Genomic DNA, 27259 nt, shown 5'->3' on the forward strand with positions numbered 1-27259 from the left:
CATCATCGGTGTTATTTATCAAAACATCTATCCAGCTGCTCAGGATAATACATGAGGTATGTTGGCCTTTATTTGACACTTCATGGTACAGAAGCAGTGAAAGAGAAAATAAGGTGTCATACAGTAGATCAGGAGTTATCAAACTTTTCTGGTTTGTGTACCTCCTTTCAAAAACAATTTCAGCCAAGTACCCCCTTATATGGCCAAGAAAAAGTTTCAGGAAATAATATGTGAAAATAACATGAATAAAAAGAATATTTTCCTCCAGATCACTTTTTTTCTTTTCCATGGTTTCTTTGTCATCCACCTCATTCTCCCAAACTGCTCTGTCTTTTTCAACCACCTGTCCATTGTTTTTCTCCTGGCTGCACGCATTGTAAGCATGCAAATGTAGGTGCACTCTTGCTAAATAATTGACGTCATCAGATAGAGGCCGCCTGGTCCAAGCGGTTTTACAAATATTACATTTGATGAATGAATATGCTCAATTTGGAAATAGTGCCCTACTTTATGCTTCATGGACATAAAAATCAAATGTTGATTAAGTTGTTTTTAATGATCAGATTTTTCAAAATTTGTTGTGATGCAACTTTTTAAATAACATTTGTCAGATACTCCCACGTACCCCTACATGTACACATACCCCGATGTAAGAGTCACTGCAGTAGATTAAAGTGTATTTTAAGGAGCCTGATAACAAGTTTTCTAAAATGACTCTCATAGATGGAGATTTTTGAAAACTGTTAAGTTGCTGTGGTGTGAACATCCATCATCTGTACTTCCTTTCTCTTGCGGGGTTAAGGGAGCTGGAGTGAACCCAGCAGTCACTGGGCACAGGGCAGAGTACACCTGCACAGGTCTCCAGCTGATCACAGAGCAAACATGTAGAGACAAACAACCATTCAACCACACTCACAAGTAGGGGTGGGCGATATGGGCAAATAAATATATCTTGATTATTTTTTCAAATTTTCCAATAACCATATTCTGACAATATTGAACAAAAAATGCTACAAAATTACTTGCCAACCAGGACAACTATAGATGGACGCAGCATTTCAGAACAACAGTTCTTGTTTATTTTTAAAGTGCTTCTTACATCTCTGTTAAACATTGCCCAACAATATTCTATGGCAACTTAACAATGACAGTGTTTTCCCTAACACTGTATGGGGGGAAGGCAATCCCCCCCAACGGAGGCACCCAGACCCCCTGGAAGTCGAGTAAATTTATTTTCCATATAACACAGAAGTAATTTAGAGGTACCTCTCATAAATCAGGTCTATACCTTGACTATATAGCCTTACGGGGTGTCATAAGTACATCACAGCGTTCACATCTCTCCTTGCGCTGTTTCATGCACGTTGAAGCTCCGTTCCAGCGTGTTCACAGACACACAAACATGTGCACACAGATAAGCACATTCCATATAGCGGACAGGAAGGTGGGAAAACACCACCAGAAACATCTCCCAGCGCCTACTCTGTGAAGATGCAACACTTGCTCCAAACCATTTCCAGGCGAGGGACGTGGACCCATGCTGAGACGGGAGACTCCTGCATGTTTCCTCCATGTGCGACTACCGTATGTAGTGTTTGGTTTCCACTGAGTCACATGACTGAACCCTGTCCACTGATTGGCTTCTGAGGCAAGCATTCAGCAAAAGAGGACTTTCAAGGACCTCTCCTTTGCCATCCATGCACCGTCTGTTTTTTTTTTTTTTTCAAAACAGTAATACTTGATAATATAAAATTGCACATAGTTAAAGCAACATTTTGGATAATATTGTACACGATTTTTTATCACCCACCCCCACTTACAAGAGGACCAACCAACCTGATGAGCAGGTTTTTGAACTTGAAGAGGACCCATTACACCATGCTAAACAGTTCACCTCTCTGAAATCTGCCAAAGCAGAGAAGAAAAGTTGATAGTTTTGTTGGCAGTTGCTTTTTTCACATAAAAGATGCTCCAAGGATCTGAAATATAACATTGCAGCCAATCACCGGTGCATTATCAGAGTTTAATCACATGATTAACCTTTTGGGTACTGAAACTTGGCACCAAACGAAAAGACATGTTTTGATACTCAGTGCTACAGAAGTGTTTTGTTTTGGTTTGGAACCTATGTTTGGTACTCAGCCCTATCCACAAGTCGGAGTGTGTGTGAATAGTTGTCTGTCTGGAAATGTTATCTCTGTGATATGCTGGAGATCTGTTAAGATGTACCTCACCTTGCACTCAAAGACAGCAGGGAAAGGCTGAAGACCCCCCTGACCCTGATGGATGGACACACACTAGTTTTAAATGTATCACCCTGCACTCTAGGATTGCTGTAACTGGTCCATTGAGAAGATGCTGTGTCTATATGCGCAACACTTCCTGGCTTGCCATGCTTATTTTGGTTTCCCTGAAGACACAAAAAGACTTAAAACACTTCTGGGGAGAACAGGATTATTGTTTTTGAAAAAGGGAGGGGGAAAAATTGGGTTTTAGAAACAGCCTTTAACATGTGGACGTAGCCTGAATGATGCTATATAGAAACACAGCAATGCACCCACAGGCCCCTGCTTAAAAAAACGAGTCAAATGATGGAGAAAACGTACTTTTAGTGTTTTGAGGCGAGATTGCTCCTCTTCAAGGGCTGCCTGCTTTTCCCTCTCATCCACTTTAGAGAAAGATATGCCGGTGTTGGCCAGTGAGGACACAGCGTTGGAAAGGGTGCTTGCTCTGAATCAGGAGAGACACAGAAACAAAATTTATTTTAAAGCCCAGTTTCAGAATGAAGTGCAAACATACTTCAAGCAGCTGCTTCTCTACTCATCGAACAATGAGATGATCAGACCCACCTGCTGGCTGCTGTCGAGTCTTTGACTTTCTTTCCCTCTAAAGAGGCCAAGTGCTGCTCCAGGGCATCCAGTAAGCTACTTGGGGCCTGGAGTAAATATCAGTGACACACATTGTTATGTTACAAAGGCAGACATTAGCCCAAACAAGACATCTGCTGAAAACAAAAAACACACTGAAGCATGCAGTCACTGCCAAGAGTCCACAAACAGCTACTGACCAACACCGAGTAAAGGGGGAGAAAAGGTCCAGATACTTACACAAACTGTAAACTGGAAACAGAGAGATAGAAGGAAGGGAAAATACAGAAAATAAAGGTGGTAATGGTCAAGATCCTAACTTTAGTTTCCTATGGGTAGAAGTACTAACCTCTACATGCTTCAGAAACACAGGTACACTAACAACATCAACAACCGATAAATAAATAAATAAATAAATAAATAAATGGTACATTTTTTTGTGAAGCTACTTCAGCACCTTCATCTGTCCGTATAAAACCTTTTGTGGACACCTTTATTTGCTGTAGGATGTGCAAAGTCAAAAGTAAGTGTGAGAGCAGCAGTGGGGACATGCATGGCCTGCCTGGCAAAGCAACTGTGGTAAAAACGTGTTAGTATAAAAAGGAGCCAAGGGGAGACTGTCATAATATCCCTAAAACCTTTTCCAACACAGAAGAACCAGAGTAAGTGAGGTCAAGCATCTGTGCAGAGGCCAAACTCTGGTAAGGCTGCTAAATAAGTAAGATTATCAGTCAGAGCCAGGCAGAAGGAAGGCAATATGTTTTACTTTTACTTTACTAAACTTCGTCTTCACTGTAACACTTCTCTGTGAACACTAGAGTCATCATCTTGTTTATATCCCCAAAATGTGGCCATGAACCTTGTGTTAGTGAAGCAAAGCCAGCCGTGAGGTGAGGACGTTCTTTTCAAAGCAGCTGGTTTTAAAAGCTAAACTTTAAACATGCACCCAGGCTTACCTGAGACAAGTCAGGGATGTCACCTCGGTCAATTCCCACTTGCTGCAGGAGGAAAAACAAAGAGCGACAGAATCTGAATGAAACACTGTGAGGCCCAATAAAAAGAACTTTTTTTTTATACTCAAATTCAGGGCTGCAGCTATGGAATATTTATCATTCAAGTATTACACTGGAAATTCCACAGATTAATTGAGGAATCAGATAAAATGTATTTTTGTTAAGTTAAAGAGCAATTATTTTTCAAATAAAAATTTGTTTGAATCAAGTGAGAAAAAAGTGACTTTAGGTGATATATTTTAAGTGTAATGACATCTGAATAGAAATGAGACATTTTAACTATGAATAAGAGACATTCTTAAAAAGACGGAGTCTTTGCAGTGTTCCGATTAAAATTATGACACCTATTGCATTGCAGCACATTAGGCGCCAGTGTTAGCTGACATTTTATCCGTCAATAACTCTACAGCGCTGTATTTTTTGAAGACTAAATAAGTTGCCAATTGACGCAATTGGCTCATTTGCACAATACACAATGAATACACAAAGAAGAGAAGATTTGGAAATCCACATTTTTTTCAACTGGCCAATATCTATTTCTTCTGATAGATTTGGACTTTTTTGTCTTCATCCAACACACCTGCCAGAGGAGTGGATGTGCGACAATCTGTGTTGTAACCTGCCAATATTAAAATGTCTGTGTTCACAAGTCTATAGAGGCGGGGTCTGGCGGAGCTTGTCAATCAAAATCATGCTTGTAAACTACTGTGGGTGAGAGCGGTGCACTCTTTGGATGAGAGGTCAGCATGGATATGAGGAGACGCTGCAAGTCAGAAAAGTTCAGGTAGCTTACGATCCAACTGAAGATATGTCGCAGTAGTTCAGAGAGAAAGAGTGGCGTAATTCTGAGAAAAGACAACGGAGATCATGGAGAGGATCAAAGGATGGAGCGCCCGAGATGAACGCCATCAAAATAGGCACTTTTTATCTGTTTTTTGGATCAAAAACTGGAAGAGAGACTTAGAGAAGGGAGTCCACTCTTCCTTGGTAGTTTTGATGTTTACATAGTCATAAAACAACAATATTATTTGGGTTTCAAAAGATTATTCAGGATGCTCTGAAAATGGCTGGGAGCCAATGAGTTGATCTGCCTTAATTTTTAAAATGCGTCAATTTGTGTAATTAACTAATCTAATTGACCTGTTAAAAGTGACAGCCCTTGATAAAATATCAACCCTCCTCCTTTATCTGGGCTTGAAACCAGCATAAGCACTATTTATTTGTAAGCAGACTCCTGTTCTGGCTGCAGCTGAGAGAGACTGCAGCGAGCAAGGGGTCCATCTGTGAGTGTTTTGGATTAAGGGTTGGCTCAGCACATGCTGCTCGTTGAGAAGCAGTGGGTGCTTTCATGTCAATTACTTTGACATGAGATTCCCAAATCTCCAGAAAACTCACTTGATTTGTTGCTAGTCGCTTTTTTGAAAGAACGTCGCTAGTGAGATCTGAAATATCCCTCAATATAGTGACAAAGCCTGCAAGTTGGCAAAACTGCTCCTTCTTCTCTTTCCTTTGCGTGTGTGACATCAGTGCTGTGCGCTACATTAAAAGTAGTCCAGACAAAATATCATGCTTTGAGCTTTTGAAAATTAAACGATTCCTCAGAGGAAATTTCTTGATCATTTTTTGTAATTCAGGTACTCAAATTATTCAAGAAACCGTATTAGCCGTACTGAGAATAGAAAACCATGTCCAATTCACACAGGAAGCTCAGTATAGAGCAAGGGGCAACATCAGGTTGGTAAAAATGAAGCCTGTGCAGAAGCGCTAAAAGTCGCTGTTTGTTCAGAATCCGCTTCAGGCTGGCTGCAGAAAGACTGGAAGTCACACACTCACCAAGCCATAAAAACAGACTTTTACAGCATTAAAATGCAGATTTACAGCCTGGTTCAAAAAACAGCTTGGGTCTAAAACACTGATTTCATTATTGGCACACACTGTACGATGAGTGAATTTTTTTTGTATCTCTGCGGTTTAGAAGTCATTAGGATTGTTCGATTTTCCATCAGAGGCACAGCTTAAGTCACGTGACCGGCGGGCGCCCTGTAGCTGCTCGAAGACAAAGTTATCAGTTATTAGTTGTCAGGTCTCTGTGTGCCTGTCTTATGTTTTAATTAGTTTATTGTGAAAATGAGCAAAAATGTTATGTTATTCTCGTGTCTGACTTCCTGTCTCAGTCGCTCATCGTTCAGTTAAATGATTGCTAGGAGCCGGCTCTGCCAAAAGCAGACATGTATCTTTAGTGGAGCAGCCTCAGGGTCATGACGTACCTCAGCAACTTTGAGGAACTCTGAGATTCTTGTCATTCGTGTGAGGAATTTCTTATAGATGTCGAGCCCTTCTTTGCACTGAACCTTCTTCATGTCAAAGTATTTCTCTGTGAACAGGAAAAGAATCACAACGAACAGACTGTAAAACAAAGTCATCATTCTGAACTATAGTGGTGTCTGTTGATTCACAGATGACAACAAAAAAACACTAAAAACACGGTTTTTGTCTACAGATGTCATCAGAGATGGAAAAATTGTTCTCTGCAGCTCTGTAGAGCATGCTCATAGTGTTGAAACAGGAGAAAGAAACACTCACTGCATAATAAAAGGAGTCTTTGGTAGAAGAAGTGTCTGAGAAACCTTCTCTTTAATTCAAATATCAAATAAGAGTGTTAGAGCTCTGTGAGTTTTGTGGATTTTTTCAGTTAATTCAAGTTTTATTCGTAAATGAGGAAGAATACTAATGAGTGATCTGAAGACTAGTCTTGGTTCTGGAGCTTAATGCTTCAGTACCATCGTCTATAATTATCATCACCACAGGAACAGGGACTAAAAGAAAAGATCAAACAGAACTTTCAGAGCTAATGACAAAACAAGAACTGGTTCCTACCCAGGAGGTTAATTATGCCTTCATTGTATGCAGCAAACAGTCGAATAGCATCTTTGAACAGAAGCATGAAGGCTGCATTAATCACACCATTCGTCAGCTCGTTGGCATTGACCTGAAAGAGACAAGGTGGTGTTTAAAATATCTGTAACAAAAACACAAACAGCACCTTAAACATAGAGAAGTGTCTGATAACGTGCAGAGAGTACGGAGCACTTACGTTGAAATCAAGCAGCACATCCATCTGATTCTGGATGATAGGGATGGTCTTCAGGAGTTTCTCCGTGTTCATGGTTCTCATCATGCCATCAGACCTGTGGGCAGAAAGAACCAGAAGGTTTAAAGGAAAGACATCTTTGAGCCTCTGGCTTTCTTTTCTTCATGACTGATTGTGTCAGCAGTATTTCCTGTAAACGGCCTGCCTATGTGGTCATCAACCCAAAGCAACAGTAGATAGTGACAGATTGATTAGTTATGAATGTTAATTATCAAAGAGAGTGCATGAATAGATTTGTGGCCATGAAACAGTTTCTTTGGTTCTGCTCCTCACACAGGTTTCAGGAAAGCTTCCCAAAGAGTGGGAGGTTTCAGATGATGACTTTACAGTGTGATTCTCTGAAAACAATGAAGCACAAAAAAACACATCTATGAGATTTATGGTCATCAAAAGGCCTTGAAATATGAATAACTATGTAACAAACCATTTTTGTAATAATCCCATTGGGAAGAGGACTTCATCAAAAGAGTTTGGACATAACCTTGGAACTTATTTATTTATTTTTCGTCTGTGATTTGTCTAAGTTAGTCAAGCTGTCGTTCATCTGCAGCTAGTACTGCTATCAGTTGTGAAACACAAAGTTTAACTGCATTTATAGATTAAACTAACAGAAAACAATGGGGAGGGTTTTTAAACCCCAAAAGAATAAATCTGTGAAGTCTAACTTTATTCAAGCAAACAAATACAAAACTTTTCAGCATTCCCACTGCACAAGTGGTTTATTTGTCAATTGAACAGGATATTCGTGATTACATGGAGATATCCATATCTAATAGAAGAAATCCTAATGATGTGAATGTCACATCATAATATTGCCAGTTGGATCCAGTAGTATCTAGTATTGCTGAGAAAGCAGGTGCCCAACAGCTAAACTGACTTTTTGAACTCAGGACAAACCCCACTTCATCCAAAGTGATTTATCTTTAGAAAAAAAAATCAACTGCAATGGCAACCTGCTAAAGTCAAAACAGACACAAGGGAGGTGCTGCAGGGGCTGTAAATCCTGGATTTGAGGAAAGAATTTCATAATGTTTTTCTGTCAAAACTGTCCAAATTTAATCATCAATTAGGGGGATGGAGTCCTGTCTAATGACGAGGAGGCAATGTTGGTGATTGGACCTCATCATTTTAAAACAGATAATTCTGTTTTAGAGCAACTTTTCAGACAAAAAAACAAACAAAAAAAAACTGCAGTTGACCGAAGTTCTTTACATTTAGAAAACACAACAGCAAGACATGACACATAAAATAGGAGACCACCTGTTGAGTGTAGCGCTCACAAAGAGTTAAAAAACCAAGAAGTAAAAGAGTGTTTTAAGATGTGATCTGAAAACAGGTTGTTAGGGACCCAGCCTGACAGAGCCATTGATTGATTGGTGTGCCACAAAAAGGCTTAATGTTAGGATCTCTTCTATTCAGTTTATATGTTAATGATATGTCACCTGTCTAAAACTTCTATGTACACAGATGACACCATCACCTGGTAAGGACAGCCAAGGGTGCAAGGTACAGAAAGCTTTAAATACGTGTAACAGAGTGATGGCTCCTTACCCTCTTTTAACTTTAGTGAAGTCAAAAGCCACCTGTCTGTAGGACACGGCCTTCTCATTCAGGTAGCGGCTGTACCTCCTGATGAACGTCGACATGTCGTAGCCTACAGCACCAACAAAAGGAAGCAGATAGGAATGTTTCATGACATATGACTGAAGTCTCCAAAGGATTAGTGTTGAACAGTGAAAACAGTGCTGCTACATACCTTGTAAACCACTCTTGTCCAGGAAGTTGCTGAGGTTGAATAGTGTGTTTCTTGAAGCCAGATACTGGATAAACCTCTGTAAGAGAAGCAGTCTGTAAGTCCTGGGTGCATCAACCTGCTGTGCCTTATAGCTTACAGCATTCCAAAGTGACAGGATAAAGCTCACACTCTGTACCAACATGTCATTGGATGGACCCTAATTAGACAGTTTTAGACATTTTCCAGTCCCATCCACTTCATCAAAGATGGACGACGGTTATTATGGTTTACTGAACACTGACCTCATTGCCGTAGACCATCAGCTGGTGTGTGGTAGTGAGAGACTTGAAGACAACCACCCAGCTGGTGTTTGTGGTCCTCTCGAACAGCGTGTCAGCCAGCTGAGGGATGTTCACATTCATCTCATTTGTACACTGGATCAGGTCTGAGGAGGAGAGGAAGAGGGACCATGATGTCACAGGATGTCAGAGCAGGAAGTTTGACTGACTCTTTCTGCCTGGAGCTTTCATGCTCTCAGTGAACAACACCACACTGCCCTCAAAGGATGAAATGTGGAGGCCAAGAGACGTGCTGGTGAGTCTAAGGGCCCGATCACACTGGCCATCCAAACCGTGCCGTGGTATCACACGCACATGGCCCTCCTTTGTCATTGTGACACGTCTGTTTACATGAAGTGCGATCTCATCAGAGTCAACACAATGAGACACAGAGAGCACTGATACTTTAGAGACTTTTGGACTTATGGTAAGTCGTTTTGGCCCGACACAGCCCTCTAACACCCCGCTTTGGTTAAAATGATTGTTGAGAGATGCGCTCACGGTGATCATACGTCATGGATCGCACGCGCTTGTGCTCATGCATGGAGTAAACCGTGCCGAAGCCCATCTTTCCGAAGCGTGCCAAAGAAGAGAAGTGAATTGGGCTCAAGCACGGCACAGTTGCGGTCACACTGGCCATTCAAAAATGTGCTTTAGGGCTGAAGCGTTTCTTTCATTTGTTAAAAATGATCAGATATGACTTCCTGCAGCCTTTGTTGAAAAAACCTGAAAGCCTGTTAATTTTCATTCCCCTCTGTTTCTTAACACTGCTGTGCAGGGGCATGTCCATACTTTCAGACTGGGGTGGCACAATGAGGGCAATGGTTTGGGTAGGGGTGGCCAGGGTTTGTGCACACACAGATATTTAGCATTTATCCTCTTTGACTTTGGTCTCTACTTTAACAACCAAGAGTAAAGTGTTGACCATCTAATTGTAAATGTTCATCAGCCAGTCGAATGAACACTGGATAGAGACATTTGCATCCTTAAATCGGCCACATCCATCCATCCATTTTCTGCCACTACTCCGGGGTCAGGTTGCGGGGGCAGCAGCCCTCTCCCTAGCGACTTGGACCAGCTCTTCTCGGGGGATCGAGGCGTTCCCAGGCCAGCTGGGAGATGTAGTCTCCCCAGCATGTTCTGGGACTGCCCCGGGGTCTCCTCCCGGCCATAGTACTGAAATATCTAAGGAAAAACATACCTGAGCATCTGAGATCTAGACAAAGGGGGCACTGCAGGAGCTGTATATCCTGGACTTGAGAAAAATAATTGATACAATAAACCATAATGTTTTTCGGTCAAAACTGTCCAAACTCCAGTTCAATCACGGGGATAGAGTCCCATCTAACCACGAGGAGGCAATGCTGGTGGTAGAACTTCATCATTTCTTGACTGGTCTGCCACAAAGCTTGATGTTAGGACCTGTTCTATTCAGATTATATGTTAATAATCTGCCACTGGTCTGCCCTGAAGTTGAAACCTACATGTATGCAGATGACACTGTCATCTATCCACGTGGTAAGGACAGCCAAAAAGTTGCAGCTAAATTAATTCAAGCAACGGCTAAGATTTTGGATTGTCTCTCTGAGCCTTGCCTCATACTTAGTGTGGGTAAAACGGCTTGTATATATTTCTACACAAGGAAAAACAAATGTCAACCTGAGATCATTGCCTCTCACCCCGGACACCACATGTTTAATCTGTTACCGTCGGGCAGGCGGTACAGGTCAATCACTACAAGGACAAACCGGTTCAGAGACAGTTTCTACCCAACAGCAGTAAGGGCCCTGAACAAAGGCTGAAATCTATACCTCATTTGTCGTCATATAATTACATAACAATTACCTCATGTCATTAATGTACCTGAACATGGCAGCTATTTTGCACTTTTAACTGTTTTGCACTGACTAAAGGGCTCTTGCAATTTTGTTGCACTTGTTGCAATGACAAATAAAGTTCTATTCTATTCTACTGTGAAGACTGTACGGTAACAAATAGTTTTTAAATACCTGAGACTGGGCACCATCAATAATGTAACAAAGCTTTGTAACACTGTAATACTTGACCTCGGGACCTTCAGGTATGTTTGAAACCAGCTACCTGCAAAGCTGTTAATGAACTCAATGATATTTTCACACTTTTCATACAGTGTCATTATAAGCTGGAGACAAGCTGGGTAAACAACACTTTCCACCCTCAAAACAGGAAACAAAAAGTTGTTCATGTTCATCAGCCAGTCTAATGAACAATGGACGGGGACATCTGCATTGTAAAATCATTTCAATACGGACATACTTAAGTAAAAAAATAGCTGAGCATCCATCTTTCTAATTCGATCACTCAATTAATCAGTCCAATAATTGACAAACAACTCAATTACTAAAATAATTAATTACTGTAGCCTGACTCAAAATGAAGACAAGACTCAAACTCTTTGTCTAGATATCTGTGGTGAGGCTCATATGAGCAGCATTAACGCAGTTATTCCCTGCTAATGTGCAGTAAACACAACAAACCCCACCAGGAATTACCTGTCCTTGAGCAGCACTTTAACATAAGAAACAAACTTCTTTAAAGTGAAAGATAGCGATCCCTGTACTGTAATTAATAGTTACGAATGCTGTGATTTTCCTGATGCCTTGGCCACATATCCACAAAGACAGCATTCCTCTGATCTGTGGTTTGGCAGAGCAGGCACACATCTTTTGCCTGGCACTGTGGCAGTGTGCTCTGCCCAACTCAAAGCAAATACCCCTTGCTTCCTCTCTCAGTGTAAACTGTGAGAGCGATGGATGATGTCAGAGCTTCTGGGTATTATAAACACACTGCTTTCCTGCTCAGTGCTGCAGCACTTCAACAACACTTTTATTTAAAATATTTTTTACAGGACTTGATCTGAGAGAATTCATTTCTTGCCTTCAAACTGAGTTTGTTTGACCAAACCCTCTGAGACTCTGTGTTTTCAAACAGATAAACTGTAAGTTAAAGATAAGGTAAAAATGATGGGAGCACAAATTTGGCAGGAGGAAGGAGGTTGATATGGAGGAGACTTTTTGTATTAAGAACCCAAAAAGCTATAAACAGTGGACTCTGACAGTAAGTTTTTTGGTACTGTACTATCAGACAAATAAATATGTCATCCTCCAACTGTCCAACCCCATACCAAATGAAAGCTTTGGGCTATTTAGTTTCAGTTAATAGTTAGCGATAACTGTTGTGTGGAGGGTGGCTGTCAGCCATTGAGCTCTGTTAACGTACTGCTCTATGAGCCTTCAGCTTTTGTTGACAATCACACAATAGGCCGACCATGTGACAACAAAAGCCTTTTCAGTCCCAACTCAGATGGCTGTGGAGAGGGCACATACTATGTCTGAGCCGTATAAACAATGTAACATTAGCAGATAGAGACCTGTCAGTGTGATTGGAAAACATCTTGAGATAAATTTTTGGAGAACTATGCGGTTTTTGATCGCAGAAACTAGGGTCTTGATTTAGTTTAAGGGAACTAATTAACATGACTGATGGTAACCAGAAACCAATAGCTTCTTTATTCTTCCTCCATCTCTCTTTACTTTTTTCTGCTGCTGAACACTGCTGGCTGGGTCGAGCTTCTTTGTGGTATTCTAAGACAGTGTGAACAAGAAGATGCTCCTCCCTGGTTTTGAAACAAATGCCGAGTGAAATGTTTCTGAAACCCACAGACTTCCCTAAAATCAACTTAAAACAGAACTGAAATTGTTCACATCCTTCGCAATCACATTTCCTTTCCAGGCAGGTTTCCTGAAACCACCATTGTTTCACATTTGTGGACATGAATGCTTCTCTTAACACATACTATTAACTATTGAGTGTTTTTCTGTTTCCAGCCACAGCTTCAAACCCAGCCCGAGAAGTGAACATGCATGTGTCAGCACCGGCTCTGCGTGGTCATAGTGTGTGAGTGATGCAAGGTGGGGTCACAGGCAGCAGAGTTCAGAAGAGTTTGGGGGTAAAGGTATGAAACAGTTGACTGTCATTGAAGCTCTCTTTGGGAACACACTGGAAAACACTGGAAATGGTAAAGTTACACCTTAATAACGCTGCGTGGATCTGTGGTGTTTTTACAGGACTTGGACTCCATTTCCCATGAGCACTATGACCCGCTGTCATAAAGACATGACTCTTTCAAAGGCGTGAATTTGTTTTGGAAAGAGGATCTTTTTAATACAACTTTTCTTTGTTTGATACAACTTTTCCCAGGATGCAAAGCCACACGGTTTCTTCCTTGGGGATCAATGTTTGTTCTGATAATCTCAATTCACACCATGGATTATAAACAGGCAAATGAATAAAAGTGAGACTTTTTCAGGAGAAAGTATAAAGTCCTGACTTGGCCTTTAAAGGGGACATATCATGCTTGTTTCTCCTTTTCACTATGCCGGACTAGGATGCCTGTAAAGCATTTCTGCCCTCAGTACAAGTCATTTAGTTCCTTCATTGCCCCACAATAGCGTTCTCAATATCCTCATTTTAGGCCATTCTGAAGATCTCGTTGAAACGCTCCGTTTCAAGAATGACCTCCAGTAATCTCGCAACGTCACAGCCCTTTGTGCTCTGATTGGTCAGTTCTATCAGAGGGGTGGAGGGGGTAGAGCCAGGGGGCGGTTTTTGCAGCATGGCAGTATTTACAAAATCGACATATTGAATGGGGCAGACCGAGCGAGTTTGCTGTTTGCCAAAACTTCACCGTAAGGCATTGATAGCACTGATAAAATGGCAGAGTGTAGGATACGTCCTTTTGTATTGGACCCCAAATCAGACCCGGACGGTTCTGCAGCTCAGGAGGAAGAAAATCCACCTCGACACAGATCATCTCAGGATACTTCAGTGTGGTAAGTCAAACCGGTACTGTGACACGTATGGTTTATACGTGGAAATATAGGCAGACTTTACCAATAAACCATTTCTATAACAGGGCTCCATCCTGCTCCTTCACTTTTCTCTGTCTGTTTTATCCATCATGCTGAAAGTGTAGTCTAAAGATGGCCTCTACCGTCAGTTCCTCACTATGTTATTACCACAGCATTATTGTGGTCCAGGTTCACAGTGCATGTCAGAACAAGCATGTAAATATCACAGTCTCACAAGTATTACGACGTCTGCTAAAACTACAGTGTTTTAACTGCTAATTCACCATGTAAAGCCGAGCTGCTCAGCAGAGCAGAGTCCCTGCATCCAGCATCTGAGGGGGGATACTCGGCTCTTGGTGGGTGTATTCCTCGGTGGCGGTTGTGTGACTAACTGACATCACAGAGGAGGAGCTGTTTTATCAGATTACTCCAATAAAAAGAAAGGATCCTCGTGTCGTCACGATGGTCGAAATCTCCCGGCCAACCGGCAATGACCTATTTTCAGAGGCACCAAATCTCGTTCTAGGATATCAGAAAAAATACAAGATCTAATTTTTTGAAAATTCAGGGGGTGAAAGGTCTGTTTTCAAATTTATTATATCATATTATATGTAAGTATTAAATCAGGGATCAGCATGATATGTCCCCTTTAAGAATAGGGATGACAGACAGTTATAGATGCAGTTTGCTGTTGTAATCATAAATTGCTCTGTTGTGGGATAACCTGCAAGCACCATAGCAGTCCTGCTAGTAAGGATACACACAGGATCATGAATGAGTTTTCTTCAGTTGCTGTTTCACTCCCAGCCTTCAACATTTGCTGCATGTCTTCCCCAGTTAATGCGCTCCATATTTCCTGTCCCTCTCAGATCAAAGGCAGAAATGCCTGAAAGTATGACTTTAAAGAATAATAAGTCGCAGCAGAAGAGGGTGGATGTTATTATCACATGGATTTGGTAAACAGATACTGAGGACTTGACAAAGGAAGTAAAGCACTTTGAAAAGAGAACACAGGGGGAAGTATGACTGTGCTACAGATTCTCAGAATCACGTAAATAACACAGAAAAAAAGGTTTTTCACAAGTACAAATCAAGCTGTCACTTGTGTCAAAGAACAGTATGAGTCATCTGAGCTGAGAGAACTTTATTTTCATTAAGCAACACCATGAACCATGTCACGGCCTCCTCCAGTTGGATATATGTCTGTGGCATGGGCTCTTTTTCACACACTGCAGGTGCTGCTACAGTAGGGACTGTCAGTATCAGCTAATCTCATACATACACATACACATACACATACACATACACACACCGCTAACCGACAGGAGGTGCAGTTCAGGGGGAACCCAAACTTTCCGATTGAGAGACACTGATATGAATGGCACACAAGTGATTCAAGATTACAAAACATAAATTGTCTGGCATGTTTCAGGGATTCCAGTAGATTCTTGTAGCGTCTGGAATCTAATCAGAAGCGTAATTGTGAGGAAATGCATCAGAAGTCCCAATCTCATGTTTGACTTTTGATGCTCAGTTTCCGTGCGCCTGAGAAAAGGGATGGGCTCTCTAATGACTTCCTAATTTGTTTTTGGTAATCTTAGCTTGCTCTGAGGACAGGAGAACCACTTCCTGTTGAAGGAAACGTCTAATATGGGCAAAGAGCTCTGAAACATTCCCCACGTTCAGAGTCTTTCTGGTTTCACGCTGAGGCACAGGTGAAAGCTACGAGGAGAGAAATGCTGCACAGCATAGACAAACCTACGCCATGAACAGAATCATCTGACGGACTTGTTTCAAAGCCGTGTATGATTCGTTCTTTTGTTATTCTGCTTCAAAACAAAATCAAAAAAACAAAAAAAACTGACTTGTTTTTTGTTTTTCTGTTTTAAAACCAAAACGGAAAAACAGAATAACAGAAAACAGAAAACCTTCAATGTGAGTTATTTGTCTAATTTTTATATAGAGATGTTCACATTTAAAATCAAAATATCACACAAACAATTTTGACACAATCTTTTATTATTTTTTGTTTTTCCATTTTTAAAACCAGGACAGACAAACGAGGTTTTTCTGTTCTTCTGTTTTTCTGTTTTTCCGTTTTGGTTTTAAAACAGAAAAACAAAAAAACAAGTCAGTTTTTCATTTTTTTGATCTTGTTTTGAAACAGAATAATGAAAGAACGAACCATACACAGATTGTTTCAGAGCTTCCAGTTCAGTTCTGGGAGCTCTGGTGGATTAAAAGAGAATGCAGATCATTGGAGTCTAGTCTGGGGTGTGCTATTGAATCTCAGCGCTTTCAGCGTCACAGAGGGTTTCATTCAGGCTGTGTGGACCCACTCCTTTAAAGGGATGCCACTTGATGCCCCTGCAGTCATAGCTGTCTGGGCAGACCTACATTCAGGGCAGATGGGTGAAGCTATGGGGGAGGGTGTAGACATACAGGCTTACACACAGACTTACCTCTGTTTGTCATGACCACTCCATATTCTGGTGTATTAATAATCTAGATAGGCACCTTATGGACAACATTCATCACTGACTTACTACAACACAGGCCTGTCCTCTGGGCTGCTGGACAATCAGAGCAACAGTGAAAAGCAGATATAAATATGATAATAATACTAAGCTGTGAAGTTTAAAGACAACAGAATCAATATGAACTAATTATTTACTTTCATAAGCATGAATAATTTTACATCTGACAAGTTCAACTGCCCAAAGTCTCACTCGCTGACAATCCGAGCCTCTGTTTCAGTGAAATGATGGTGACACACTTTTTTTAAATGCAGCTTTAAAAAAGCATTATATTACATAGTTATAAGATCAACATGATCATGCCATTGACTAAAACGTTCAATAGAGAACAAACCCTAAATTCTTCTCTTTTCTGTCTTTAAAGTCTCTTTACTGACAACATTCAAAATGTTTTGCAGATTTATTGAGGATATTTTCCTTAAAAACAGCAATATCAACTTCAAATTATCCACAAAGTTGACAAAGAGGACAATCTAAGTTTACACACACACTTCAAAAGACCCACCGATGGTGGCTTTTGGGTATCAGGCGATACGCAAAGGCCACAACACGAATGCAAACTAGGGATGTTCAATACCACTTTTTATGCAGACCGATACAGAGTACCAATACTACTAGCACTTTTGATACAGAAAATTTCAATTAACAGTAACAGATCATTTTGATCAAAGACAGCACAGTCACTCTGACATTAAGTCCAAATAAAACATAAACAATTTTCTGAGTTCAGAACTTTTTTGATCAATATTGAAAATATATATTTATTAAAAGTGCACTTTAAAACAGATAGCTGTCAGAGTTTGAGTATTTTTTAAAGTAAACTAAAGTGCAAAATAAAAAAAAGTTTAATTGTTAACTCTTCCTGGTACATTCACATTGTCTGAAAAGGACCTGGCACACATTTGCAGTGGTGTTAAACCGCAGCAATTAGCAGAATCTACTGGCGAGCAGGACTTGCTCGACGTCAGATTTTTTTTGCCAAAAGTATCTGCTGCTAGTATCTGCAGCCTTCTCGAGTAACGATACCTTGAAAAAAGGCTGGTATCAGCCACCTGTAACTGCTGCTCTGAGATCATACAAGAATACTATTTGTTGAATGTTTCTGCGTCACTGAAAAGTTACCATGTGTGAACCTCTGCGTCTGCGCGTTGGTGCAATAATGTTCAAGTTGTAGCTGAAGTTTCATATTGAATATTTCTAACAAACAGTAAGGTGAACTCAGATTGCTCTGTTACCTCATGTGATTGCGTTCTATGGCAAACTGTGCTCCTGACAGCTGACATCAGAGACCGAGTGAGTTGATTGGCTCAAGTTTTGATCACAGATCAACGAAAAATGTTCAGACTGGCTCTGATCAGACAGATAAGAAGAGGACAGGGTCATGCCTGTTAGCAAAACATAAAAAAACTATGACACTTCCAAAAATGACATAAGAGCAGCTAGTCACTACAGAGGAGAGGATACTGAACATGTGGAGTTGGCCTCAAGGCCTTAATAATTCTGTAGCTGGAGCAGAGTCTCCAAAAAGGGAGAGATGGGGGTTCCTAATAACATTATTATCATCTGCCAGTCACAACCTGGTTAAATTTGAATTGAAGAATTTGTGTCTGATTGTAGAGATAAAACAAACATTTTAAAGCCTTAATCCTGCTAGGCGCTGCCCAAGTAGCTGCATGTTGCAGCAGCTCTCTCTTCTTTGTCCCTTTCTTGTAATTTTTTGTCTTGTTTGCGTCAACTTTGTATTTGGAGTGGATCATTACTTTGTATGGTTCATTGTTGGTCATGGACACCAAACTTTCTGTGGCTTCAGCGATATTTTTACTACTTTTCTCCTGTGTTTGTCTGGAGATCCTACATGTAACCATGGCTGCATTCTTTACATATGTAATTAGCTGTTAGCAGCCTGTAGAATGTCAATGCTAAATAGTGTAAGGCTTGATGATTTCCCTTGAGCTGAGGAGGAGGAGGTGAGGACGACGTGCTGGTTCTCGGGTGTGAGCTGGGAGGTGATGACGTGGACCTGTCCTTCCATCCATCGTTGTTGGGAACGTGGGATCTATCTGTGGGATGGATGAGCTAGCCGTGCTAACCCAGCGGCAGAGGGGCTGCCGGAGGGCAGAGTGGCATCATGCGGACGTGGCTGACGGAGCTGACAGCGGACGCCGGCGCCACATTGGAGGAGCTTCGCCTGCTGTGGGCAGACAGGATCCAGGAGACAGAGACTGAACAGACTGCTGGGGAGGCTCAGTCCTGGACCCTGTGGAGGTGGAGACTGGCTGGGCTGGAGAGTGGTGGATGCAGTGGTGGTGCATCTACTTTCTTGTGGACCTTCTTGCACTTTCTATACACTTTCTTACTTTTGTTTTCTTAAATGCTGCTGTGACTCCTGAATTTCCCCTCGGGGATAAATAAAGTATTTTCTTTTCTATTCTGTTCTATTCTATCTCATAGTATAGGAATATGCTCAACTGGAAGACCAGTACCATGGAGATAAAGCCGAGCACATCCAGCACATACTACAATAAAAAAAGAGTTTGGCAATAATCATTATATTAATATAATTATAATGGGCTTATTAAAATGTATGGATTATTTTAGTTGAGCCACCTATTTTTACCTTTTTCTCTTTCCACTGTCTCTCTCCTTCTCTACAAAACTGGAAATAACACCTCCTCTGCTCATTCACAAGAAGTCCTGTGTGCAGAGTTGATGCAGACACGCAACAGAATAACTTGTTCTTTAGAGATTTCTCCAGACAGGTTGTATTCAAACGTTAGAGTGGAAAGAATCTCTTCATCATTAAATGGACCACATAGAGAAAAACAAAGAGTGGTAAAAACTGGATTCAGCAACCCAGAATGTGAAGCCTACTCAGTCTTCCACAAAACAATCCACTTTGAGAACTTCATCTAACTGACTGTACCTTTAACAAAAAAAAAACTGGAATATTATCAACACAGTGGCTTTACTGTCGTCCTAAAGACATGTTACCTTCGCCACGATGACACGGAATGGCTTCATCCAGCCCCTAACAACCCTTGACCCAAAGTATAATCTCTACATTCTGACCTACAGCCCACTAACCATCCACAGAGGCAGAACAAAGCATGCATACGCAGGATTTTGTTATTCTGCACCACAAGACCTGAAACCAGATCACATTAAACTGACCCTGACACTGACTACCTTTGAGTCCAGACTAGAGATGTTCACATTTAATCACACATTGATGAATAACTGTTTGGGACAAACAACCAGTGGTCTGTCGTTACAGTCAGCTATCAGAGAGGTGCTTTAGCTTTAGCATGTTTCAATGTGAATCAGCGGGTTTTAGGTGTTTCAGCCAGGGGAGACGCTCAATGAGGGTGCCACTTCTACACAAGCTCTTTTTGGGGGGAGCAATACACACCTACTGCTGACGATGACACAAAGGATTAAGACTCTACACATTCATTACGTTAGTATATCTACAGACCAGTAACATCAGTGTCCTCTGTATGTCTTTTCTGCCCTTGGACTGATTGTGACGATTGACTAGGCCTGCCACGATAACAAATTTTGCTAAACGATAATTTTCCAAAATATTATTGCCGATAAATGATATTATTGTCAATATTATTTGATTTTTTTTCTATTTTTTCATTTATGTAATTATGATAAATGGGATAATAAAGTGAGTACACCATATCAAAAGCAAGAAACTCTAATTTCTTAAGAGTATTTAACTGTAATTAAAAGGTCAGGATCTTTTAAATAAAATAAATTAAACAAAAAATACAATAAATCTAACAAACAAGAGAAAAAAAATACAATGAAAATGAAATGGACTCTCTTTTCGAAAAAAAATACATGTCAATGAAAATAATTAATACTAATCAAAAACAATAAAACATAGACACTGTCTCTAAAGAAAAAACGAAACTCCAAAAAAAACAACAACAATAAAAACTATAGCCTAAATAAAAGGGAGTTTATACAGTTCCTGAGTTGTTTGTAACATGTACTTTTCCCAGTCAATCCGTACTGTCTGTCAAACATTTTGAACATTTCTGGCTTTCATCCATATTGAAGGGCTGCATTTCTTTGGCAATGTAGCTGTCTTTGAGCACCCACCATTTGGCGCTTTTATTTCTATTTACTTTGCAGACCAAAAGCCTCAGTAAGAGCGGATTGTCAAAGAACAAGGCTCCGCTGCACCTCCCCTTCTTCTTCTTCGTCGCCACTATTTTCAAACAAATGCGACATATCAGCTCGTAGGTGTTCATGAGCTTACACTTTGTTCATTCTGATAGAAAAAAAAACAAAATATTCCCACACTGGGACTGTGGCAGGCGGCTTAAGAACCGTATCTTTCATGCCATCACTCATATTAGCGTGTGTTTCCTCCTTACCCCTCAGGACGCTCGCTTCAGCTCTCTCTGTGTGTACGCGCGAGCAGCCCGTCTTCATCCCAAAGATCGCATTTTTGACAGATGCTCACTCCGCTATAAATCCGCTAAATCTGCTATAGAACCTAAGCACCCTGATGTTAGGAAAGATAGACGTAGTGAGCCATCTTCTCATTCAGTCTCTTTGGTCAAAAGAGAGGAGGAAAACAAACATGCATGCACGTGTCAGTTTATCGAGGCTGGCAAACTTACCGAGGACGTTTTTATTTATGGTTCGGTTAATTGATTTATCGATTATCGTGACAGGCCTATGATTGACCCACTAGACCATAAGGTATGTGTGTTCCTCAGGGTACTTGTGTCAAAGAGGCACAAAAACATTGTTAGGACATTCCAGTTTTTGAGGTTTTGTTAGTTTACTTGTACTGTCAAAGCCAGGCTCACACACATACACACACACACACACTGATCAAGCGCAGAAGACAGGCATTGGAGAGTTCGGTACATTAGTGAATCACGTTCAGTAGATTGAGCATCACTCTAAATGACTTTTCTTTGTACACTGAGACTAATTTCATGAGCCTGCTCCGCATGTTGATAGTCTGTTTTAATTTCATCTTTCTATGATCCAAAGCTATTTAATACTGTCAGCTAGATGCACTGTGTTTCTTTGGAAAATATGATTTTGGGGGAAAAACAGACATTTGGTATTGTTTTGGTCATAGGAAAAATCAAAGTTCACTGAATAAGTAATACCCAACTGATCGGTAACATCTCCAAAGATCAATCATGGATTACTGAAAAAGACATCCCTTGTCCAGACTAAAAACATTACTCTTTTTCCCTGCCCTGATGGATAATTTTTATAATTTGGATTTAAAATCTCTATATAAAAATGATTTTCATAATGATAAGCTGTAATTACTTTCTTCTACTCATTCATCAGTCATCTTTTACAGCTTTTCCCTTTTTGGTGGGAGGGTGGAGGAAGGCTGTGTTTGGAGCTTATCCAAGCTGTCATTAAGCACAAGGCGGGGTTCACCTGGACAGCTCTGCAAGCTCCACATGACACGGAGAGACAAACAAACACACACAATCCCACTCACAGACAATTCAGAGTCACCAATCAATCTGAGGAGCTCATTTTTTTGGACAGTGAGAGGAAGCCAGAGGGAACACTAACATACTCCGGGAGAACATGCAGACCCCACACAGAAAGGTACCTGCCTGGCTCAAGGACTGAAACCAAGCAGCATAACAGCTATTTGCCACCCAGCCATAGTTTCACTTACTCCCCTACATATATAAAGCACTTTATAATAAATCAAATAATAATGCTACTAATACCATGTATCTATAATACACCTTTCAAAACCAAAGATAAAATGTGCCTTATAGACATTCTAAAACAGGGCTAAAATAAGGCAGTAAAACCGTTATATCACTAAGTTAAAACCACTTCAATGAAACGACAAACGAACCTATAGCACACAAGTTCAGAAAAAAACTCACAACAAACTAATGTTTTCAACAAGGACTAAAAGGAGGACACAGAGCTTGGTGAACAGGGATCATTTCGCATTGACTTCAAAAGCTTTGAGGCAGGACAGCAAAAGTCCAAGTGCCTTGGGTTAAAAGTTGGGAATGAGATTTCCAGATGATCTTTAACAGTGCTCAGGGACATGAAGAGTTAAGAGGTTGTAATAAGATGGTGCCCAACTATTAAAGGCTTTCAAAACAAGCAGTTAACTTTAAAAATGAATTCTCAATTTGATTGGTATGACAAATTTGCCTTGCATAACAAAAGACTCACACTATGGCCACATAATAATACAAAATAATTAAATGTGTAGGCTGAATGGGAAAGACTGCTTTATAGTGAAAGCTATGAAAATTAAAATAGCACATAGCCATTTAGCTAAGAAATTCACCTGAAAATATTATTTTGAAAATCCTGGAGAGATGTAATTCAGCGGAAACACGCGGTTTTAGTTACCCTTTAACTCCCAACCCTTTAAATGGGCTAAACGACCTACTAACTTATGAAACGTTACAGCGCTCCTTTCACAACAAACCAACCAAGTACACGAAACCGTTAGCCTTGTTTTAACTAAGATATAATTGTACATTTTTAAATGACTTGTGTAAGTGTTGAGCATATTGGCAGTTTGCTGCTGGATAACGTAACGGTATTGTTAAACGTAATGTTGACGTCACGTGCAGGCCTCAGAGCCGCATACACAGCGACAGGATTGAGACGTCAGTTAAAACAAAGGAAGTCAATGAACATGTAGTAGCTGAGAAATAGTGAAGTTATAGACTACTTACAGTCCAGGTGTTTCTTTTTGGGTCCCATTATTTCATGCGTGGTGGCTTTACACACCGTTTTAGAAATCGCCGACCCAGTGACACTGTGCTGAGCGGCCGTTATCCTGTCCGTTATACTCTGACCAGACATCCTGATCGGTTCACAGAAACTGTCACCGTGCGAGGAAACGGATCCAAACCCAGTTGAGAAGCCGTGGTTTTAAGGACGGTCTCGGTAGTCAAAGGCTCAGCCACCTGACAATACTGGAAGAGAGAGGGGGGACAATGAGACGAAGGCACTTAGCTTGTATGCTAACCTAGCAGACGAGCAAACAGGGGGACATAATTCTACCGGTGCAGCCAAAATTACAGTTCTACATTTACCTCTGAACACAGAACTAGACTTCAACACGTTTAAAGCAGCGAGATACTAACCCCAGTCTACAGTCCGATCCCTTACAGCCTCTGTCTCTGCTCCTCTTTCCGTACAAGTCCACTTCACACACTGTAAAGCTCACACACTGTCAGAAGGGGTAGAAATGCACTTCCGGACAAACTGCTTCACAATAAAGGCTTCAGAGCGCAAGAAAATGAAAAGTGAGTAATAAAAACCATAATACGCAGTAAAGACACTCTAATCTTGGTTTATAGGGTGGTCAAAATAAGACTTTACACCTGTAGTCATTTTTAAACAGCCTACATGTTGCTACAATTTGACCCTACTGTATGCATATTTTCAAAATATATACCTAAAATAAAAAATATTTATTTAAGAAACTGTAATGGGAAAAAGGTCCATCAGCCATCCTTTACCTAACATTACACAGTACATATATGCTAGCACATAAACTATCAGCATCAAAGAAAGGACTTTAAGTCAATTTTTCAAACCCTTTTTATTCTTCTAGGATATTACAGTGAGACAGGGCCTGATACTTTGACTTGGCTGCTCATACAACAACAAAAAGAAAGAAAGAAAATAGTTTAAATCACAGAAATCAATACCAGAACTCACCCTTGATCAGAACCAGTTTTATGTTATCATCAATGTTTCCTTAGTAGAAGCCTTGGGCAACATGGGCAACACATTTTTCTCCAAATATTTTTGAAGGCACACAAGACTGCAGAAAATTTAGGGAAATTCCTTAATCAAATATTGTTTATTATATTCATAACTTGTTTCTAGTTGATCCTTGTGAAGGATAAAATCTTGAAATGAAGGGGTTATTTGCCCTCCAAAACTGTTGCTTTTAACAGAGAAAAACACATCTAAGAATTGATGTAGAACTCCTTTTCCAAACAAGCCACAGAAATCAGCCATTAAGTCTGTTTCAGACATTATTTTATTATTTATTTTTTTAATTATTATTTTTTAATCCAGGACAGATGATTAAAGACACCATGTTAGCTGCTTTTAACATTTTTGGTGGAATGATAGTTGGGCTCGGATTGGTCAGCTCTTATTTTGGAGTCCATTACTCGTAGTTCCGGTGTTATCTCTGGAAGCGGCGTCAGGCTGAAACTCTGTCCTGGTTAGCGGTCTGTAGTTCCCACGCACAGTGCTGTCCAGCTTGTGTCAGTGCTTCCTCTTTGTTGGTCTTACACTATACAGTCTATGGTCTTAAATGATTATTTACTCGAACAGGGTTTGAAAGAAATGGCGGAGGCACTGACTGGCTACAATGGCAGAGCTTTTCTGACAGGACAGGCATAGTCTAAACCTGCGGGGCGTATCGTGACCTTAGGAGGGCCACTTCCTCCTATCACATCTACTTTAACTTCTAAAATAAAATGATCCATGATTTTTCTGTATATAATTGTAAATCTTAAAGGGCAACTCATAAAGAAAAATGCTGAACTTAATTCTCAAGGGTCTGGAAAAGTAGATGTAGCCAATAAAGCTAAACCAACCAAAAATGTCACTCAAAGAAAGAAAAACAATGTATATTGCTGTCTTTGCTATTCATCAGCCTGCTGAAACCAAACTGTAACTTCTGGTCTTAAGATATGAAGCCTGTGAGGAAGTGCTAAAAACTGCAGTTCCTCGAGTGTCCACCAGAGGCTGACAGCAGAAGAACTATAAACCACAGACATATTGATTTAAAAAAGCAGATCTTAACAGAAATTAAAGCTGCAAGCAGCGTTAGACGGGTCCTCGGGGCTCATGCCGGTTTTGCCCTACTATCATGGTATTTGCCCCACTGTGTCCAACAGAATAAGACGAACATTTTGGTGGTGGTTTCATCTCTCTAGGACATTCCTAGCCCCAGTTAGGGCTATTTTGCTGTGCATAGGTGGAAGTGAGCCTAATGGCTCTGAGAGAATATTATGGGATGTCTGGGAGTCAGTTGATACCATGGCAACGTATCCTCTGCTATGCTGAAGAGAAATAGCCAACTTCCTGTCTGGGAAAGGTCAGGGTGTCAGCAAGTAATTTGTTCGTCTTAATGAGATGAACATTTGATGTTGGTTTGATTTCTCTAGGACATTCCTACTGGCTGCTATGGCTGTTTTAATGTGTCAGAATGTGGACAGAGGGAATATTATGGGATGTTTGGTATTATATTGAAGAGTTTGATGCTTGAAATGTGTGTACTGATTTTGGTGAGTTTTTGAGCATGTTCAGGGGGTCTAATAAGCACTTTAATGGAGGAGAGAGTCATTGTTTCCTCTGCTGAGTCATGTGACCAGCTGTGTGGAACTCCTAATCAGTGTGTGACATCATCACAGAAGTGCAGGAGGATGAGATTCCTAAAGGGGACAAACTTCTCATCCTGTAGGCCAGAATGTTGACCTAATCTGTGTAAAAATATGATTTTCTTGAAGAACGTTTTGTGAGGAATCCAACCATGTGAATTTTAAAGCTGTGCCACTTTTACTTTTTTGTGTAGAGGCCCAACTGCTTCACCGAAGCTCCTCTCCCATCTGCTAACATTGCGTGGTCGGCGACTTTGAGGGCTCGCCATTCGAAAACCGTGCCAGAAACAACAACTTCCTCCACAACTTTTGTAGAACAGGGTCTGGTCTGTCATGTGAGCCAATTTTCATGCCAGTACCATTTTTGGTTATTGACAAGTTAATGTTTGTAGAAAGGCTAAAAATGCCGAAATCTCTTATTTTGGCGGGCAAGTTGCCGGCTTCCTGTGCGAGATACGCAAAAAGAGACCACCCCCGAAGTTGTGCGTCTCAATGAGACGAACGTTTTGATGTTGGTTTTATCTCTCTGGGACATTCCTGGCCCGAGCTAGAGCCATTTTTGTGTGGTTTTGAGTGGATTTTCGAGGTTTTTTGGCTCTAGATGGATTATTATGGGATGTCGGGTTTAACTTTTTTAATTTTATCAAATTTTTTGGCCGTCACAATGTGTGTGCCAATTTTGGTGAGTTTTTGAATATGTAAAGTGGACCTAATAAGCGTTCAAAGCGCGTGTGGAATAATAATAATAATAATTAAAGCTGCAAGCAGCATTAGACGGGTCCTCGGGCTCCTGCCGGTTTTCCCTCCAATGTGTCCATCAAAATAAGACGAACATTTCGGCGTTGGTTTCATCTCTCTACGACATTCCTAGCCCCAGTTAGGGCTGTTTTGGTGTGCATAGGGTGAAAGTGAGCCTAATGGCTCTGAGAGAATATTATGGGATGTCTGGGAGTCAGTTGATACCATGGCAACGTATCCTCTGCTATGCTGAAGAGAAATAGCCAACTTCCTGTCTGGGAAAGGTCAGGGTGTCAGCAAATAATTTGTTTGTCTCAATGAGATGAACATTTTGATATTGGTTTGATCTCTCTAGGACATTCCTACTGGCTAATATGGCTGTTTTAATGTGTCAGAATGTGGACAGAGGGAATATTATGGGATGTTTGGTATTATATTGAATTTGATGCTTGAAATGTGTGTGCCGATTTCGGTGAGTTTTTGAGCATGTTGAGGGGTTCTAATAAGCACTTTAATGGAGGAGAGAGTCATTGTTGCCTCTGCTGAGTCATGTGACCAGCTGTGTGGAGCTCCTAATCAGTGTGTGACATCATCACAGA

General features: G+C 40.7%; 1 protein-coding gene across 12 annotated transcripts in view; it reads right to left on the reverse strand.

The window, feature by feature from the left end:
• picalma (phosphatidylinositol binding clathrin assembly protein a) overlaps positions 1-23759 on the reverse strand; it is a 43006-nt gene extending 19247 nt beyond the window's left edge. For 8 of the 12 annotated variants that reach the window (XM_074671678.1, XM_074671677.1, XM_074671676.1 and 5 more), the window contains exons 1-12: positions 23661-23759; positions 23247-23489; positions 9069-9211; positions 8788-8863; positions 8583-8685; positions 6975-7068; positions 6758-6869; positions 6148-6254; positions 3824-3865; positions 3108-3119; positions 2850-2935; positions 2607-2730 (exon numbers count right to left, since the gene is read on the reverse strand). In XM_074671678.1, the coding sequence (XP_074527779.1) occupies positions 2607-2730; positions 2850-2935; positions 3108-3119; positions 3824-3865; positions 6148-6254; positions 6758-6869; positions 6975-7068; positions 8583-8685; positions 8788-8863; positions 9069-9211; positions 23247-23376 (1029 nt within the window). In that variant the 5' untranslated portion in view covers positions 23377-23489; positions 23661-23759. The remainder of the gene's footprint in view (positions 1-2606; positions 2731-2849; positions 2936-3107; positions 3120-3823; positions 3866-6147; positions 6255-6757; positions 6870-6974; positions 7069-8582; positions 8686-8787; positions 8864-9068; positions 9212-23246; positions 23490-23660) is intronic. The other 4 variants (XM_074671685.1, XM_074671683.1, XM_074671687.1 and 1 more) reach the window with 1 other exon arrangement.
• Positions 23760-27259: the final 3500 nt, after the last annotated feature.

This window comes from Halichoeres trimaculatus, unplaced genomic scaffold (genome assembly GCF_033239565.1).
Source record: "Halichoeres trimaculatus isolate MK-OKI-2021-1 unplaced genomic scaffold, fHalTri1.1 fHalTri1_scaffold_6, whole genome shotgun sequence".
NCBI classification, from domain to species: Eukaryota; Metazoa; Chordata; class Actinopteri; order Labriformes; family Labridae; genus Halichoeres; species Halichoeres trimaculatus.